Source organism: Pogonomyrmex barbatus, unplaced genomic scaffold, assembly GCF_055798465.1.
Source record: "Pogonomyrmex barbatus isolate J1 unplaced genomic scaffold, ASM5579846v1 scaffold6, whole genome shotgun sequence".
NCBI lineage: Eukaryota > Metazoa > Arthropoda > Insecta > Hymenoptera > Formicidae > Pogonomyrmex > Pogonomyrmex barbatus.
In genome coordinates this window covers 7456148-7472619 of record NW_028297160.1, presented here as the reverse complement: position 1 = coordinate 7472619, position 16472 = coordinate 7456148, and the positions used below count along the sequence as shown (strand labels likewise).

At 35.7% G+C, this 16472-nt stretch overlaps 1 protein-coding gene across 8 annotated transcripts in view; it reads right to left on the bottom strand.

Annotated features, from left to right (window-relative positions):
• by (focal adhesion protein tensin) overlaps positions 1-16472 on the bottom strand; it is a 158663-nt gene that overhangs the window by 100994 nt on the left and 41197 nt on the right. For all 8 annotated transcript variants that reach the window (XM_089082630.1, XM_089082628.1, XM_089082632.1 and 5 more), the window contains exons 2-3: positions 2728-2836; positions 2114-2151 (exon numbers count right to left, since the gene is read on the bottom strand). In XM_089082630.1, the coding sequence (XP_088938756.1) occupies positions 2114-2151; positions 2728-2836 (147 nt within the window). The remainder of the gene's footprint in view (positions 1-2113; positions 2152-2727; positions 2837-16472) is intronic.

Below are 16472 nucleotides of genomic sequence, written 5' to 3'. Positions count from 1 at the left end.
GTAATTATTTGAATAATTATTTGAATAATTTGTATTTATATTTTAATAAATATAAGACTTTCATATTTATTACATTGTAATAATTCTCGTTGTAATAATAATTCATCTAACTGTTTCCGTTTTTGTAACGGTTTGCGCAAATCTTTTTCATCTCTCTATAACCATCTCGAAACTCTATGGCGGATATGATGTAGTATTTTTACAACACGCGGCCGGCGGGCAATTATGCGTTTTTCATCAAGAAGAGAGCAATGACGATCATCTGCCGCTCGTAAGCGTAATGAGTCCGTGTTACTAATGATCGTACGTTTGTAATCACGTCGAAGGACCGGATGCCGCCAGACTTGCTGATCAATCGACGACCTTGGCAATTACTACAAACCCGTTTATGGCCCCGTGACATTTTTCTAGCGTGCACGAAATGTCATTCGATCGCGATCGTAATTTTGCGGCAGCTTTGAGCAGGCAATGGCGGATATTTTGGAGCAACGTGACATTTCGCAGAAACATCGAACAGCGCTTATACTCAATATAGTTCTCCTCCTGACGAGCTTGTTACCTCATAAGAATATATCTTTATTCATTTAAATTTTTTTAAAAAGTGCTAAAATTTTTAGAAAAAAATTAATATTTAAGAGAATATTAATATTTGGAAATAAATTAATATTCATATTACTACTATAAATTTTATTTCCACAGATTATCGTTATATGCTAAAATAAAAATTTAAACGCAGAGTCATAAATTGAGCATGATTTCCTAACAAAAACGCTTATAATGTTTGTCAATTTTTTGTCAGCTCGTGAGGGTAACCGCCCTTGTATTACGCGATCCGTATAAGCCAAGGATTACATTTCCTGAACGCTCGCTCTGCCGTTATTCGTAGGTAACCACAGACTTAATCCGCCCTTTCCGGCAAAGAGTGCCGCAACAAAGCGGAACGACCGCACCCGCCGGTTTTACCAGAGGAAGTCGTACTCTTCTGCCTGCACTCCGGCATGCATCTCTCGTGTCTGACGCACGTTCCTCTCCATGTCCGGCCACGTTCATTCTCCCGTCGACACTTACGTAGCGTCAGACCTGAGCGTGCTGGAGAGGACGCTGCTCGCGAGCGTATAGATACGTTCGGTTCCTCTCCTCACGCGCGAGCGTGACATAGGAGTACTTGGAGATACGAGGAAGGTAAGGTAAGTAAGGCTCGTGCCCTGCCCGCGCGGTGACTGAACCCACACAGCATTTCACGTAAGGAGCGCACATTTACGCTCCAGCACATACGCGGAAAACCGGCGTGCACACACTCCCGTCCGGTCGGGACATCAGACTGAAGAACCGTTCGGAGAACCAAGAATCTCATCAGTTAAGATATCGACGTGCTTTTTGGATTAAAGTGTGGAGATTTAACTGCGCGCATGGGTGGAGAACATGGGTGGAAGGCTACTCATTAATCCACGTTATTTCGTTATCGTATTATCGAGCCCTAGGCCGTGAAAAGGATGATTATTATTGCGAGAGAGGTAGGTACGACGACTGCAAAATTATGTGTCATTAGCAGAGATATTAAATCACTCGATGCTTGTTATGGTGGATGTCTCTTTCAATATCTTCAATATCTTCAAATTTTTGCAGTGAAAGTATTTTTATGTTATAAGCTATATGGATGGAATTTTTAGTTCATCTTTTTAACAGTTACTGAATATTTTTATGCAAAAATAAAAGATATATATATAAACAAATTTTTAGAAATTAAAATGTCTTAAAATGTTCTTAAAAATATATTTTGTTCACGCGTAACAAAAATTAAAAACAGATGTATGTAATCGTTATCAACTTGAGCCTCGGCTCAGCGCATCTCCCGAAGGGTTTGTTTAAGTATCAGGAAGTACGCGGAAGAGCACGGTCGAATGGAAACCCTCTTCGTATACGTGGAAGTGTGTGCTCTTTGCTCCAGTCTGTCATAAACCTTCCGAGAAGAAGCGTCTTGATTACGAATGTCGCGCTTAGGAGAAGTGACATGTTCACGACAGACTAATCGCCACGTTTGCATTTGCGGAACGTCTCTCCGAAGAAATCGAACGCAACTATGAAAAGAATATTCATAAATAAGATCACGTACCTTGTCTTCGCATGTCTTATGACAGATGTACTTGCATACTGAAACAAAAATGAAATTTTTAAAAATAAATAAATAAATTACACAATCATTTACATTGATCTTTTAGTCTTATTAATTTTGAGCTAAATTTGTTAGATTTATAAATAAATTTTAATTAGATAAGTAACTCTAGACAAAGTTTTGTTTGCTCATTAATTCGATGCAAGTCATTAAAACTATCATTATTACAGACATTATAATCGTTTCTTCGATCCTTGCGGTGTGTTAACTTACAATCACGCTAATTACCCGCTAGTAGATATGGACGCCGTGATCAGGCCAACTCAACTTTCACGCGCGTACTCAAACGTATGTTCGAGAGTGTGTTTCCACATTAATCGTAGTAATCATCTCATAGTAATCTGAAGCAGGGCAATGAAACTTAATACCAGTAATAATGCTCGTAATAATAATAAAAAGAAAAATGTCGATTTTCATCCCTGCAGAGATCTTATTTTAACCGGCACTTTCCCGCCAAGGAGCTTCCGTATCAACGATTGATTCGAGAGTACTACCGACGAGAGCCAGCTGTTACCCACTTCATTGCCCTGAAGGGAATGATGTTATCGACTTACCTCTGCAGCAGGAAGCTTGCTTGATCACCGCTTGATGGCATAAATGACATGGTCGGGGTTTGCGCAATTGCTTGGTGCGGAACACGTGACACTGGGGTTCGAAGTCGCTCTGAAACATGGCAAGAAGAGGCCCCAATTGTATTACGTTTCGGGTAATTAAGAAAAAAAGCATCGTCGATCAGCGTCACTTTATGTTTTTTTTTGCAACCAGCTTTTTCATCGACATCGATCAATTAATCGTAAGAACCTTCCAAGCGATTAACCTTGTTAAGACACGGTATTATAAATGGGGAATCTGTTCAACATAGTGAAACTCAAAGAAGAAACGCCTTATGCCTGAAACGAGGTCGCAGATCTCAAGTCTTATTGTTAGTTCCTGGATATTATCATGTGAAATATTTATAAGCAAAAGAGTGAAGATTAAAAAATCTGCATTAATATTTAAATAAATATTTATTTAATGTAACATTTACATATTCCCATCACCTTGTATCTTTACCTTGTATCAAAATAAATATTTGATACAAGGTAAAGATTTGATACAAGCTAAGTATTTGAAAATAAATGATCTTAGCCTGTGTTATTATTTAATATTCTATTCCATATACAAGAGAATTTATAATCAATTTATAATCGGGTCAACTCTGGGTTTTAACATCAGTATCATATTGAAATTAATCGAGACGCAAGAGACAAAAAAGTTTTATGATTTCAAAAGGACTTAAATGAATCAGAGTTATTGGCGACACTATTATCGACATGACAAATTTTCCGTAGAACGAAACGTCAGAATGTAGCGCGCGTTTGCAACACACTGCTCGCAACGAGCTCATACGATTAATCACATAACAAACCGAGGATCAGCTCCGCTTAATCACTGCTCCGAGAATCCTCTTTCGACCGCGTGCGCTTCGCGGCAATTATAATCACTCTCATGTGTGGCTTTTCTGCGGCCACAGATGCGAGAGGGTTCTCGAGCAAATGGCGAGCGCATAAATTGAGAAAACAGAACAGCCATTCATTAGGATCGCGTTTATCCCCGGATACTGCCTGCTGCCGGCGGAACGCTCGCATCTATGACTCCAGTACGACAGTCAACCTGTTAACAGTACTTAAGTTGGTGCGCAGCACACCGTCGGGGGAGGCGCAGTTCGCGAAGTTATGCGCAAATAAGCGCTCGAGGCGCACCTCATCCTCCACGAAGAAGTGCGGCCTCCGATTACGAGCACGCGATGCATGCGGTCCTCTTCCTCGAGAAATATCCCATCTTTTCACCCACGTTCGATCGAGTCCCCGCAGAGGAAAGCGGGCATTTGAATACAAGTTACGGTATTGACGAGTCGTGCTTCGTGAAGCACGAGTGAGCAATTGCGTATACATATATGCAGATAGTTCGAAAATCCACGTAGAAATGGATACTCTCTCTCTCTCTCTCTCTCTCTTTCTCTCTCTCTCTCTTGAAGCGGCAACGTTCTAATATATAGATAGCACAGACTTAAAGTATATGTTGCTTTAAGAAAAACTATATAATGGTTTTATGTTATTCTCTAGAGAAACTCATACTTCACATAAAACGAAATGAAAGAGAAGTTATTCCAAACTATAAAACAGAGCATCGTAATGTACGAGCATAGCTTCGTTATGGTTTGCGAAAGGTTCGTGAATGCACGCGCTCACGCACGTGCGCGTTTTTCCTCGATGTAGATATTTAGTAGGTTTAATCATTGCACGTGTGCAGCAATAAAGTTTTTTAACGAATCCCATAATTGAGACGCGAAAAAAACGTGTCGCTCGAGAGACATCCTAGGATAAAATTTGCAGGCTATCCTGTCGTTGTGTTAATTTTATTGCATGTGACGAATTTTTTTACCAACTACAGTTGTCAAGGAACACATCGATGTGAATTACGAAGCATTGGATCATTACCGTAGTGTAATATTTCATAATTATCGTTTTTATTAGCGTTATGAAATACGCGCGCTATGAATTGTAATGTTATATGGACTCTGTGCGCGGTGTTGGAAGAAACAGGATTTTCTTATTGGACATTTATACGTCGCGGTTCTTTTCTTACACATTAAGTGTTTTCTTACACATTAAGTTTTTTTTTAATCATATAAAGCACATCATATTCCTTTGTATTATCTTACCGAATAGCTGCAAAATTTCATGCATCACATTGGTCAATTCTTTGATTGGTTTATTCTCACATAAATGATACGTCGTGATATTACTTGTCATCGTAAGAATGATTTGTACGATGTAAGTGCAAACGTCACGCACATATGAATTTCGGAATAAATATAAATTCCTAAGAAATCGTACATTTTAAATACAAATGACTTTATTATATCTATTTTGTGTTTAGAACTTATATTATTTTCTATTATTTGACATTTACTATTTAATTTAATATTTAGCATATTAATCTATTTTTAAAAAAAACAAATAAAAGAATGAAATAATTTCTAATTATTTAATATGAGAATTTAAATCGAATCGAAAAGATAAAACGTTTTTATAAATTTTATAATTTTGCAAACATTTCCGACGGTATCTTTTTCTCAATCAATAAGTTCTTGTATGTCAAATGCGTTATTCATCAAGTATGTTACACAAGTAAAGTAATAATTATAATTTATTATAGTTTAATTAATTATAGTTGTGTTAATTATGGATTGGTCATGATTGTTGTAAAAGATATTCTACGCTTTTTAGAGATCATCAGAATCCGAATAGAGTACATGGAGGTTAGATAAAACAGCTGTTTAATGATCGATGGCGATCCAGCAGTAATTTAACCTGCTTAATGATAGAACATTTAATTTCTTAGTTAATTACCGGATACGTTCATCTGTTTCCTGACAGTATCGTAAGAAAAGTGAAGAAGAATAACGATGCAGATGCAACAACACGAATTGCTGTTGAATTTTGTAACGATTATGCATACATCTTACTAACTAATTGCCGAGTTCATTAATATACCAGGACCAGTAACTTCATTAGAATGAAGTCGTTGCTCATGCAAGGCTAATTGATCTTTGCAAATTAGAAGAATCTGTAAGCTTCGCGATGTAGAAATATCCATCATGTCTACATCTTTTAAATTTTTTTAAAGAAGATTTTACTCCTCTTTCTATACTGCATTACGTCAGTCATAATTTTATTAAAAATCTAAAATATATATATAATTTTTTTAATTATTTTTTATGTAATTAGTAATTACATAAAAATTTACATCCTTTTTTAGATATTTAATTCCTTGGTATATTAATTTAGTTTACTTGTTCATTTTTATAATAAAGTTTAAATAAAACGGAAACATACGGAAGTGATTAGCATTTCCATAATAGCTAACTGAAGCTTTTCGATTAATTTAATCTCGCACACACACATACACGTACATAGATATTTGCTTTTTGTTTTATTTACTTTGTTTATGTATTATTTTATTATGTAAGTTTATTTTATTTAGTAACTCTACTTTATTATAAAACTCATACGGTTAAATGAATTATCTGAGCAATTCAAACGCATTTTTTGTTCTACAATCAAGACAGGTTTTCTTATGCGATACATGGAATGTGCATAAACGAAACGGTACGACTGGATTTCGTTTAACGAGCGGGCTGATTTAGGATCGCATCAAGGATAATCCACCTTACCGCGGCTGAATAACTATATTTCATAATAGATTCAGTGGAATATGCGATATATCATGTAACGTGTAATTTCATCATTGCGCACGTTCAATAGGTGCAATACATATATAATATTGTGCGGTCTTGCGTAATTTGTGATAAATACAGACAACGGGCCAGTCCGTTTTAATGAATCTGGAATGAACCAAATAGTTCTACGGTTGTAAGCACCTGTTGTTTCAATAAATTCCGCTACTACAATCTGATAATAAATTATAGTACCATTTCAACGGTGATATGGTTCAATAGATAAAATTTCTCGTACGTAATTAAATTACAAGCTAAAAAATTTAAATAAAATTGTAATATTTCTCCGCAATAATATATGAAGAAATTAAGTCAATTGGTTAAGAAATAGATTAAAGTTACTTTGTGCGAAATGTCAGTAAAATTGAAAATAAAAAGATAGCCTAATATATTTATATATTTTAGATACTTAATTGATGTTATTTAAATATATATCAAAAACATAAATTAAATTTTTTAATGTGACAAAAAAGCAATAATTTCTTGTAATTATCAATTACAATGAACTGATTTATTTAAAAGTTTCAAAAATGTGCTTATATTATCTTTAATAAATCTTTTATATTCTAATATATATAACAACTTCTTTTAGATAAAATAGAATGAAAATGTATATCTTTAGAAATTTCTTAAAGAAAATTTATTTTTAAAAAATATTTAATGTTATAGCAAAATGAATTAAATTCACTTTAATTAATTTGTCTTTTACAATGATCATTTGTTTTCTTGTAACTCGTGATTTCCCATCTAAAATGCTCAAGAGCAGATTTCCGCAGTTTTTTTAAGTAATATCAAAATTGTAATAGAAAATCTATTTAGGGATTTTCTATCTCTGATCTTACGGAGCTTACGCAGAAAGTCAGATGCTCACGTAGAGCGTGGGTTCAAAGCTCGGGCAAGCGATTCAAGTGGCATCAAGTACGCTTTCTCTGTCGCAATACCGCATAGGCCTCGAGTAGTGCGAGTTTATTCGAAAGAAAATGAAGAGGAAGAAACGACGGGAGGCGAACGAGAGCTCGAACAGAGCCGGCTTTGTCGGGTCGCGTTCGCGCTTGCGACTCGGAATACTTCGACTTGCATTAACCGCGAAGAAAAGACGAGAACTCGCGTCTTTCCCCTCTATCTCTCCTCCTCTTTTGAGATTCAGAGCCTTCTACTTCCCCGATGATTTTATCTTCGTGTCGAATGGTCTAGTGGGTGTGCAATATGCAGGAAATATTGACGCGAACTATTATTAGAGTGACAGATAACCCTGGACATTCTCCAACTCTTCTCAGACTGGAATATGTAACTATTTTATCTCTTCTATAAAGTTTGTCATATTGAAGGCAAACATATTTCTAAAGAGAAAGTATGTATATTAATATTAAATGGCAAAAGAAAGAGAAAATATCTTCATTTAAAGTTCAAAAGACAGAATAATGTACTATATGCCAGAATAAATGCCAGATATGCATCATTAATCAACCAACGTCGACAATTCGCATTGATCTAAGCGATTGCCATCTGATCATACTTGTTCGGCCGTCGCGAGTGATCGCACTGACAAACGGTTCGCCAAGGTGGCCGACCCGTGTTGGCGAGGAAGCGGCAGCTAGAAAAAAAAAATGAACAAGCGATCGGATTCAGAAACGAGGCTAACGCTCGCAACGACAAGATCTCAGCTCACATGGCGGCTCGTGCACAGCAAACGCCTTGTATTGCCGTTGGCACGTAATCGCGCGGCTATGTCTTCGCCGGAGCTTAGTTCCTCGAAAGCATCTCCGTGATCGCGTCACTACGGAAACGGCGCGTGTAATGGAGAAGGATGACGCGAAAATGAAGAATTTGGAGAACCAAGCGAATCTGCCAGAGTGAGCAAAACACAGCGATTCAATCCTGTAAATTTATTAATGTACTGTCTCTAAAATATTCTTATACACTTTTATTTTGTAACGTTTTATACATGAATTTTTACATATTTACGAATAAATTACATATTTATATTATAATATAAGTTCTTTAATTATATTAAGGTGAGAATTAATTGCGCGAAAATGAAGCTTGCCATCTGAAGCTATAAGACGACACTATAATCACTGCGTACGAAGGAAATAACTTTCAAGGTGAGCGCGGCAAACTGCATCGCGAGCACTCACGGCTTAACAAATTGCGGGAACGTGCGGCGAGATGGGCAGAAAAGAATCCGGGATCCGTGCTCGTGGAGCGTGGCGATTTTATATCTGATGGCGCGCTCGTGTCCTGTGAAGCTTCACGAGGTGTGGCGCCGCACGCTCCGCAATGGTGCGTGATGATGGCAGTCGCTGGGATAAGATGAAACTAGCGGGGCTTGTAATTCTCGCCCAGCATTAGTAATTAATTAATTAATAATTTACATTTTATTGCCATTTAGATATTGCCATCAATTCCGCGTTTTAGAAAGCTGTTTAACTGAACATCGTCCAGATTTTTTTCTAGCGGTTGATGTACCAGACGAAAAACTTGTTAAACATTACTTATGCATGCTTTCGATTAAATGATTAAAACCGTTAGTTGAAACTGGTATTCCTGGAATATTATAATTTGTACGGACATGTTGGCGAAATCTTGTTGTTTCTGCATAATTTTTGTAGCGTGTGTCGTTCAGTGCCGATAACGCATTCCCCGACTTCGTAACTTCGCCTTTGAACAAAGCGATAACTCACAAAGTCGCCGTACGATCATTGGCATTCCGGACGCGATGTTGCTCGCGTAATAAAAAAAAGAACAATGGGAGAAAAGAACAGGAAGGGATCGAGAATAAAGATTCGGACGGCATAACAATGGGAGTAGGGAAGCAGAGATGACGAAAGGATAAATAAATCTTTAGGTATCCAAGAGAGGAAGAGAGAAAGAAGATAATATGATACATCTCTTGTGGAATAATTATACGTTGCTATGATAATTTTCTGAATTTTCAGTACCAACTAAAATATGCAAAATTTAAAAAGAAATTTTGAATATCTGCTCTATGATTTTATTACTTTGATAGTTTAATCGGGATGTTCAATTTAACTTAACATTTAAATTTCTAAAATTTTAATACATTTAATTATAATATTTTTCTAATAAAGATTCTTGCACAAAGTTACGTTTCTTTTGGACTGTACTTTATGCCATTGGTCGTATAATTTTCTCACCTTGGTAGCTTCAAATTGCCATATTGCACCGTGGCGAAATCCTCGATGACATCGAAACCGCGACGGGCGAACGGACGAGAGTACGAGAACGAAGGTCGTGAAATGAAGATTAAGAAAGGAATGGGCACGGCCGGGTGATTGGTAATCCTTTTGGTCGGTAAATCCGACATGAAAATGGAACAGAACGCGCATTCGAAAAACCGATATTCGTTATTCATCAGACGCCCAAGCGTGCGTGAGTTTACGCGGGACGATATGTGTTAGACCCGCGCGATCACGCGCCAATAAATTTCCATTTAGGCCCCACGTTATTCAATTCTTGGGCCCAGGTATTAAGTTTCATGCAAATTTCGCAATACGAATTTTGATCATCCAAGAAAAGGCTGATGGGAATGATCGTCAAAGTCTATATAAAGAAACTCTATTTTGAGTAATATTCCTCGATTGATTTATTTTACCAAATTAAAATTTATCACTTCTACGTTTTTAATTTGATATCACAAATGTTAGATTAACTATCTCTAATTAATTTTAATATTGCACAATCGACGATTATATTAAATAAGTTTTATTATTTGAAAAGACTAATGACTCAATTGACTTTTTTCAATCAATTTAGAAAAAATGATAAAAAAAAATCAAAGCAAAATGAGTTTTCTCAAGCTCTGTGAGAATAAACTGTGAATTTCAATTCCTCTTGCTATGTCCGTTTATCTAATGAAATGTAAAATGAAAGTTCGCGTGCAGCGAAACATAGTCCTTTGTTATTATCAATTTCATCTTGATCTGAGAATCACGATTTTCGAGATGCAATCCCCGTGTCACGCGCAGCAATGAAACCGAGACGCCGACTATTGACAATGAACTTGGGGATATATCACGTTAGGTAGATGAGAGGTATTTTCGCGGTGCATCCAGATTGCGTGGCTGATAATGCGGCCTTGCTGTACTTGACACACCGCACGGCGAGAGATTATGTTGCACGTGCACTGGACGTAGTGGCGATTCAGCCGGCCAGGTAAAATGCGGCATGACGAACGGCCGCGACTCTATCTCGCGGCATGCCAACCGGTTTCTTTGCGCAGAAAATTTCGCACAGGATCGCCCGGGATGTCTGTGAATTGAGGTACACGTGCACCGATGATCGCGCTCGAGCTACCGCGAAGCTCAGCTGAACGCTGCGAGGATAGATTACATTACACATCTTCGTACAAGAACGTTCTTCCGGGTTTTTAGCAAAAGCCAGCATTTCCGCGCACGTGATGCTCGGCGAGATAATTGTTACTTTCTCACATGCCTACTGCTATACCAGAAATAATACATCCAAAAGATATTCAATAAAAAAATATAATTTATAAAAAAATATAAAACTAAATATATCAGTCAATTAGAAATGTCAATCCTTTTTGTAATGGAAAATTTTTCAAATTAATAATATAATATGTAAATAAGAAACATGAAAGATATTTAGAGATATCTTCTATAGCTTCAAATTTAATAGAAATATGCATTTTTTATTATATTATTTATATTATTATTATATTATATTAGAACTTTGTGAACAAATTTTAATAAGTTAATTTCTGTCTTGAATTCGCATCTTGAACTCGCTCTACTGATTTTCAATAAAAATCGTACAGCAAAGGTAATTATTTTACAAATTCTTGAATTAATTAGTTTATGATCTAAATCAATCTTTCAATGTCACTCAAACAGAAGATAAACGTCGACTTTATTTTTTTATCTCTATCTTTTCAGTTAATCCTTTTCTCTGTCCCGTCAGGGAACAAACCCAATATGCGTATGTCTGCCATTTGTCAGGCGTGGTCGTGCGTGGTTTTTGCAACTCTGTGACTGAGTGAGATATGGACCATTCGAAGAATCTCGCCGTTCTTTTATGAGGCTTCGGCAGAAAGTCTTTTTCTCAGAACATATAATAATCTTAGTTTGTTCTGATGTACTTAAAAACCACCTTAATAAAAAAATTAAATAATTAAATTGCAATTGTTTTTCAAATCTATCAAACAAGAATAGAATATATTGGATCAAATCAGACAAGAATAGAATATTGGACCAAAAGTGATTTAAATTAAATAAAAAAATTCTTGAAAAATTCTTGAATTTTTAATTTCATATTAATCAAAGACTAGATTTATTATTCTGCACCAAAAGTTGCGTTGTAATAATATATTCGAATTAATCTTTTTATTTCATTAATTTATTTATTTGGTCAAATTTATGCTTCCATTTTACTTTGCTACATTTTATTTTTGAATATAGTATAATTTTTTTGTTTGCAGGTACTTTCCTTCAGGTGTGCTGTGATATGTATAAATCTTATATATGACAACCATGTGTAAAGAGTTAGGAAAGGCAATATCCGACTTCGATTTAAAATCGTATAACCCGCACCGTAATGGAAGGTCGGCTATTTTTCAAAAACTACCTTATTGGACCATACATTCTGGACGAATAATAAGTTCAATCCGGTGAAGGAAATCAGAGCCGCCGGGTATTGCTGGGTAATCCCTACGTTTGTCATTGTTAGGTAATCCGTGACGATTTCCGCAGCGATGGCGAAGAGTCGCACCAGTCGTATTATGAGAATTTGTTTTCGCGACTGGAAGACTAAATATAGAATACGCTATTACGCGAATATGGCGCCGAGACAAAAATGGGTCAACGAAGCCGTTCTCGGAATGGATCAACGTGGGAATATGCCACGGAATGAATTTATCGCGTTCGCCAGAGCGCCATTGCAGAATGCCACTCTACAAACGTTTGTAAAATGTTGAAATTTCATCAAGCACACATGCGTCTATTGTATGCGTCAGCGTCGTTCCTGATTGCCACGCAGTCGAAACGCCATAAAGACGAGAGAACGCCGGTCGAAAACACACGTGTCGACCGTACGGGACGTGTGTTATTACCATGAAACATCATAATCCTACATTTTCAACGCAGATGAACACGCGCACATATGGATGGAAGAGAGAAGTCACGAATAAATCTCTTTGGTCCCTTCGTTATGCTGACGCTCCCAATGTGTTCATGGAATTTATTCATAGAGTCGATGGGTCTGCGTGGACTTAAATTATTAACAAATCATGTGGAGCGGTTTCCTTTTGATACATTTTACGTTTATTCCGACAAACTGTCAAAATGTTAAATTACCATTTTAATTTCTTGCTTCTTTCAGATTATTTTATTTAAACAATCTGTGTGCTATTCACTGGATATCATTTTATATGATATGTTATTCTACATGTGGCTGTAATTCTTTTTATAAGTAAATGTTTTCCTTTTGCTTTTGTACGTTTCTGTAATAACGAATAAGAGAAAATGCATTCCAGCTTTAAATTCATAACGGCTTTACCATACAAAGTTTACAATAAAAATTATATATTTGCGAGAGCATTGAATAATCCGACTTTCTACACGATCTCTTCATATCTATTTTTATATCAATAAAATGGTGGAAAATGATAAAAATCCGCCCTCTGCCGCTGGTAAAAGCATATCGAAGCTTTTGCAACGTTTCGAGTTCTCGAGGAAAAAAGACGATACTCTCGTCGTTGGTTCCATCTACCAAAAGAGATAAGCGCTCCATTTGCCCAGTTTTGACATAAAATGTTCAGTAAGTTCTTGGCAAACAGCTCAACCGATCAAAAACAGCTGTTATGACCAAAAGTTTTTAAAAGCTTAGAGAAGTAAACGTATCATCGTTGTCTTCCGTTTGTATTTTATAATTGAACACGCGGATGTACATTTGCTGTAATGTACAACACTTGTGAGTATTCTCAATTAATTATCAAAGATATTGCGGAAACTTTAATAATTTTAAGTTTAAAACTGATATCGCAATTGCTTATAAAAAAATTTTAATTTTTGATTAATTAATGTACATGCATTGCGTACAATCTAGGTGAATCATCTTTATAACATATGTTCAATTTAACGATATATTTCCTCTTTTTATTTTGAGCTGAACTATTGTTATTAATTCAATTTTCTCTATAGTGATTAAAAAAGTAACTCTTTTTGTTTAAAATGTAGTTTTGAATTTTGTGACTTTTATATTATATATGTTGTATATGTTTTATATAATATATAATTGTTGATATAACTATTGTTTATTAACTTATTCCATTTTCATGTCCACAATTAATTAACCTGTTGTACTTTAAGGTGAAATCGCTTATCTTATGCAACTACTTGTAATCCCGCACCTGTCGGATTTAGGGTCAATGATGAAATATCTTCACAAGTCATCCATATTAAAGGCCTTCATATCTCGTCGGCATTCCAAAGAGGCATAAGAACAGATGTCTAACAAATAATTTATGTAATCTTCCAATCCAGCATTTCATTGTTTCCAGTAGTATATAAGTAAATTTAAAACTTGGCTTTTTTAAATAACAAAAAAAAAAAACCGGCAATACTGATAAATATATTAAAAATAAATCTAATCCATTTTAAATCATAATGTAATTTTTTTTATTTTTTTTAATTTTAATTGGTAAGGAATAGATTTTTATTTATTAATATATTTAGCATTAATTTTTGCTCATTGAAACAGAATAGCTAAAAAGAAGATACAATCTCAGACAAAATTTTTCCTAGAATTTACTAGCGCTATATTAAACGTATATCATATAAAGTGCTCATGCGGATATCGATCGCCAGTTTCACGATCTTCCGCCGCTATGCATGCTCGATGGGTTCTGAACTTGGACGAGCTTAATTACTGCTGATCGCTGAGCGGCGCAATAATTGGAACGCTCCCGAGCCTAATTACGGAGAATGCACGGATGAACGGATGCCGGATAGTTTATGATTATGGCTATCTGTTTCTCGGATGGACACACATACGCGCGCGTGCGATACGTCACGCAACGCTTACGAACACGCGATATTCCTTTAATTCGACCGGCGTTTTTTATTATACTAACTCCGGTGATTATGTCACGGATGCAATCGTAGCACCGCGGTACGTAAGAACGACTCTTATCTTTTGGTCACCCAGTTTACGACTATCGTCGAGTGTTAGCGCCGACGAGTGAGCGCTGGGTTATCGCTGGGTTACTTCTCTGTCGTTTTTTAACTTCTTTTGTGCATTGCGAAAGCTTCCAAGGAAAATTCATTCGATAAAAAAATCATTTCATAAAAAATTGGAAATATTTGTCTTACAAATTTTAAATTACTAATTATATCAATTCTTTAGATTTCTTTGTTTTGTATTTATTCAAACCTAATTGGTTACAAACAAAAGTTAAATAATAAATAAAAATTGTGTCAATTTTGTTGAATGCCAAAAACTAAGGAACATTGCGAAAGTTATATAATGTTTGTTATATTTCGATTTGCTACAAGACATTGCTTCGTAGAACTTGGAATCATTCATTATTAGAGCGACTTTTCCAAGGAACCATTCATTATTAGAGCAACTAATCCGACCGGTTAGCAGAAAAATTATTAACGTCGACTGCAAAAAGCTTCCTACATATCTACGCAAAGTCTCTCCTGCCTACTTTCTCTGTTGTTTATCTTGGCAGAATAGAATGGTCGCTTAAAGCATTAGTGTCGGGCGACTGACCCCAATAATTTAATGCATATTACTGGTGATTTATGCACAATGCTTTATTTAACGGAAACAAAGCATTGGAGAGAGGGCTGATCAAAAGAAAAAACGGCTCTTGTAGTTGTTGCAGTTTTTTCACAAAAAGTACGCGATGCGCGACATTTGGTTGTATTTTACAGTAATATTATGCATGAATGGCAAACATGAATTAAGCTCGCCGGAATAAAATTTTATGCAGTTACTGAATAGAATCGAAACCAAAAAGATAAAAATTTGCGTAAAAATAAATTTGCGTAAATTGATATATTAACGCACACATTTATATATTTGAAATATGATCATGCTTATAAAATTTATGTAGAAAAGTAAAAATAAAGATTTGTGTAAGTATTAGTTACAACCCAAATAAAATCAATTATTAAAATTCCTATTGCAACCTATTAATTATTGCAATATATTACTTTAACTACTACTGTCATCATTATGTTGCAAATATCGATAAAAATAGGCTTTGAGTGGAAACTGTGAGTTTGCATTCTTGACCATGTCTAATAGCGTGCGGAATATTAAACATGAACAAATTAGACGCCGCGTGCGATCGAGAATCGGATGTAAAGTTACTTAGTCATGTGCGGGGTATTACCGCGAATGGCTCGAGGATAAAATTCCGATCGTCGCTACAGCAAAGTCATACAGCATTTCATTGGAGCCACTATGCGAAAATGCCGGCGGTGAGATCTCTAGTTCTCGATTAGAAGTCGCCAGCGCCGTTCTTAATGACTTATCGTTAATTAAATCTACGCCATTTGATCTTCTCTCCTTTATACGCTCTAGAAACTAGGTTACAACTTATTTTTTTTAAATGCTCGGCCGGCGATCGGTTTGATCATTCGAATTATGCACTACTTACAGAATACACAAGGTGTCTCAGAACAGTTCGCTCGCCATTAATCTTATCACATGGATTCCTTGATTAACATAAAATTGATTTATTATTAAGAATTTTATAAAAGTAAAATAACGGATCTTACGATCTTTAATAATAGTAATTGAACAAAGCTTAGGCGAAAAAAGTTTATTGGTTAGAGATCATTTCTAAGTGATATCATTGAAACATTTTACTGCATAACTGTTGCGTAACAATAGTAACAAACGACGCATTTAATGTCAACCTTGGCGGTATGTACTCGTATGTACATAGAATATTACTGACAAGGATACGGCCTCATTTGTTACATATCGCAAACGTTGCTCACTTACTATCAGTCTGCGTAAAAT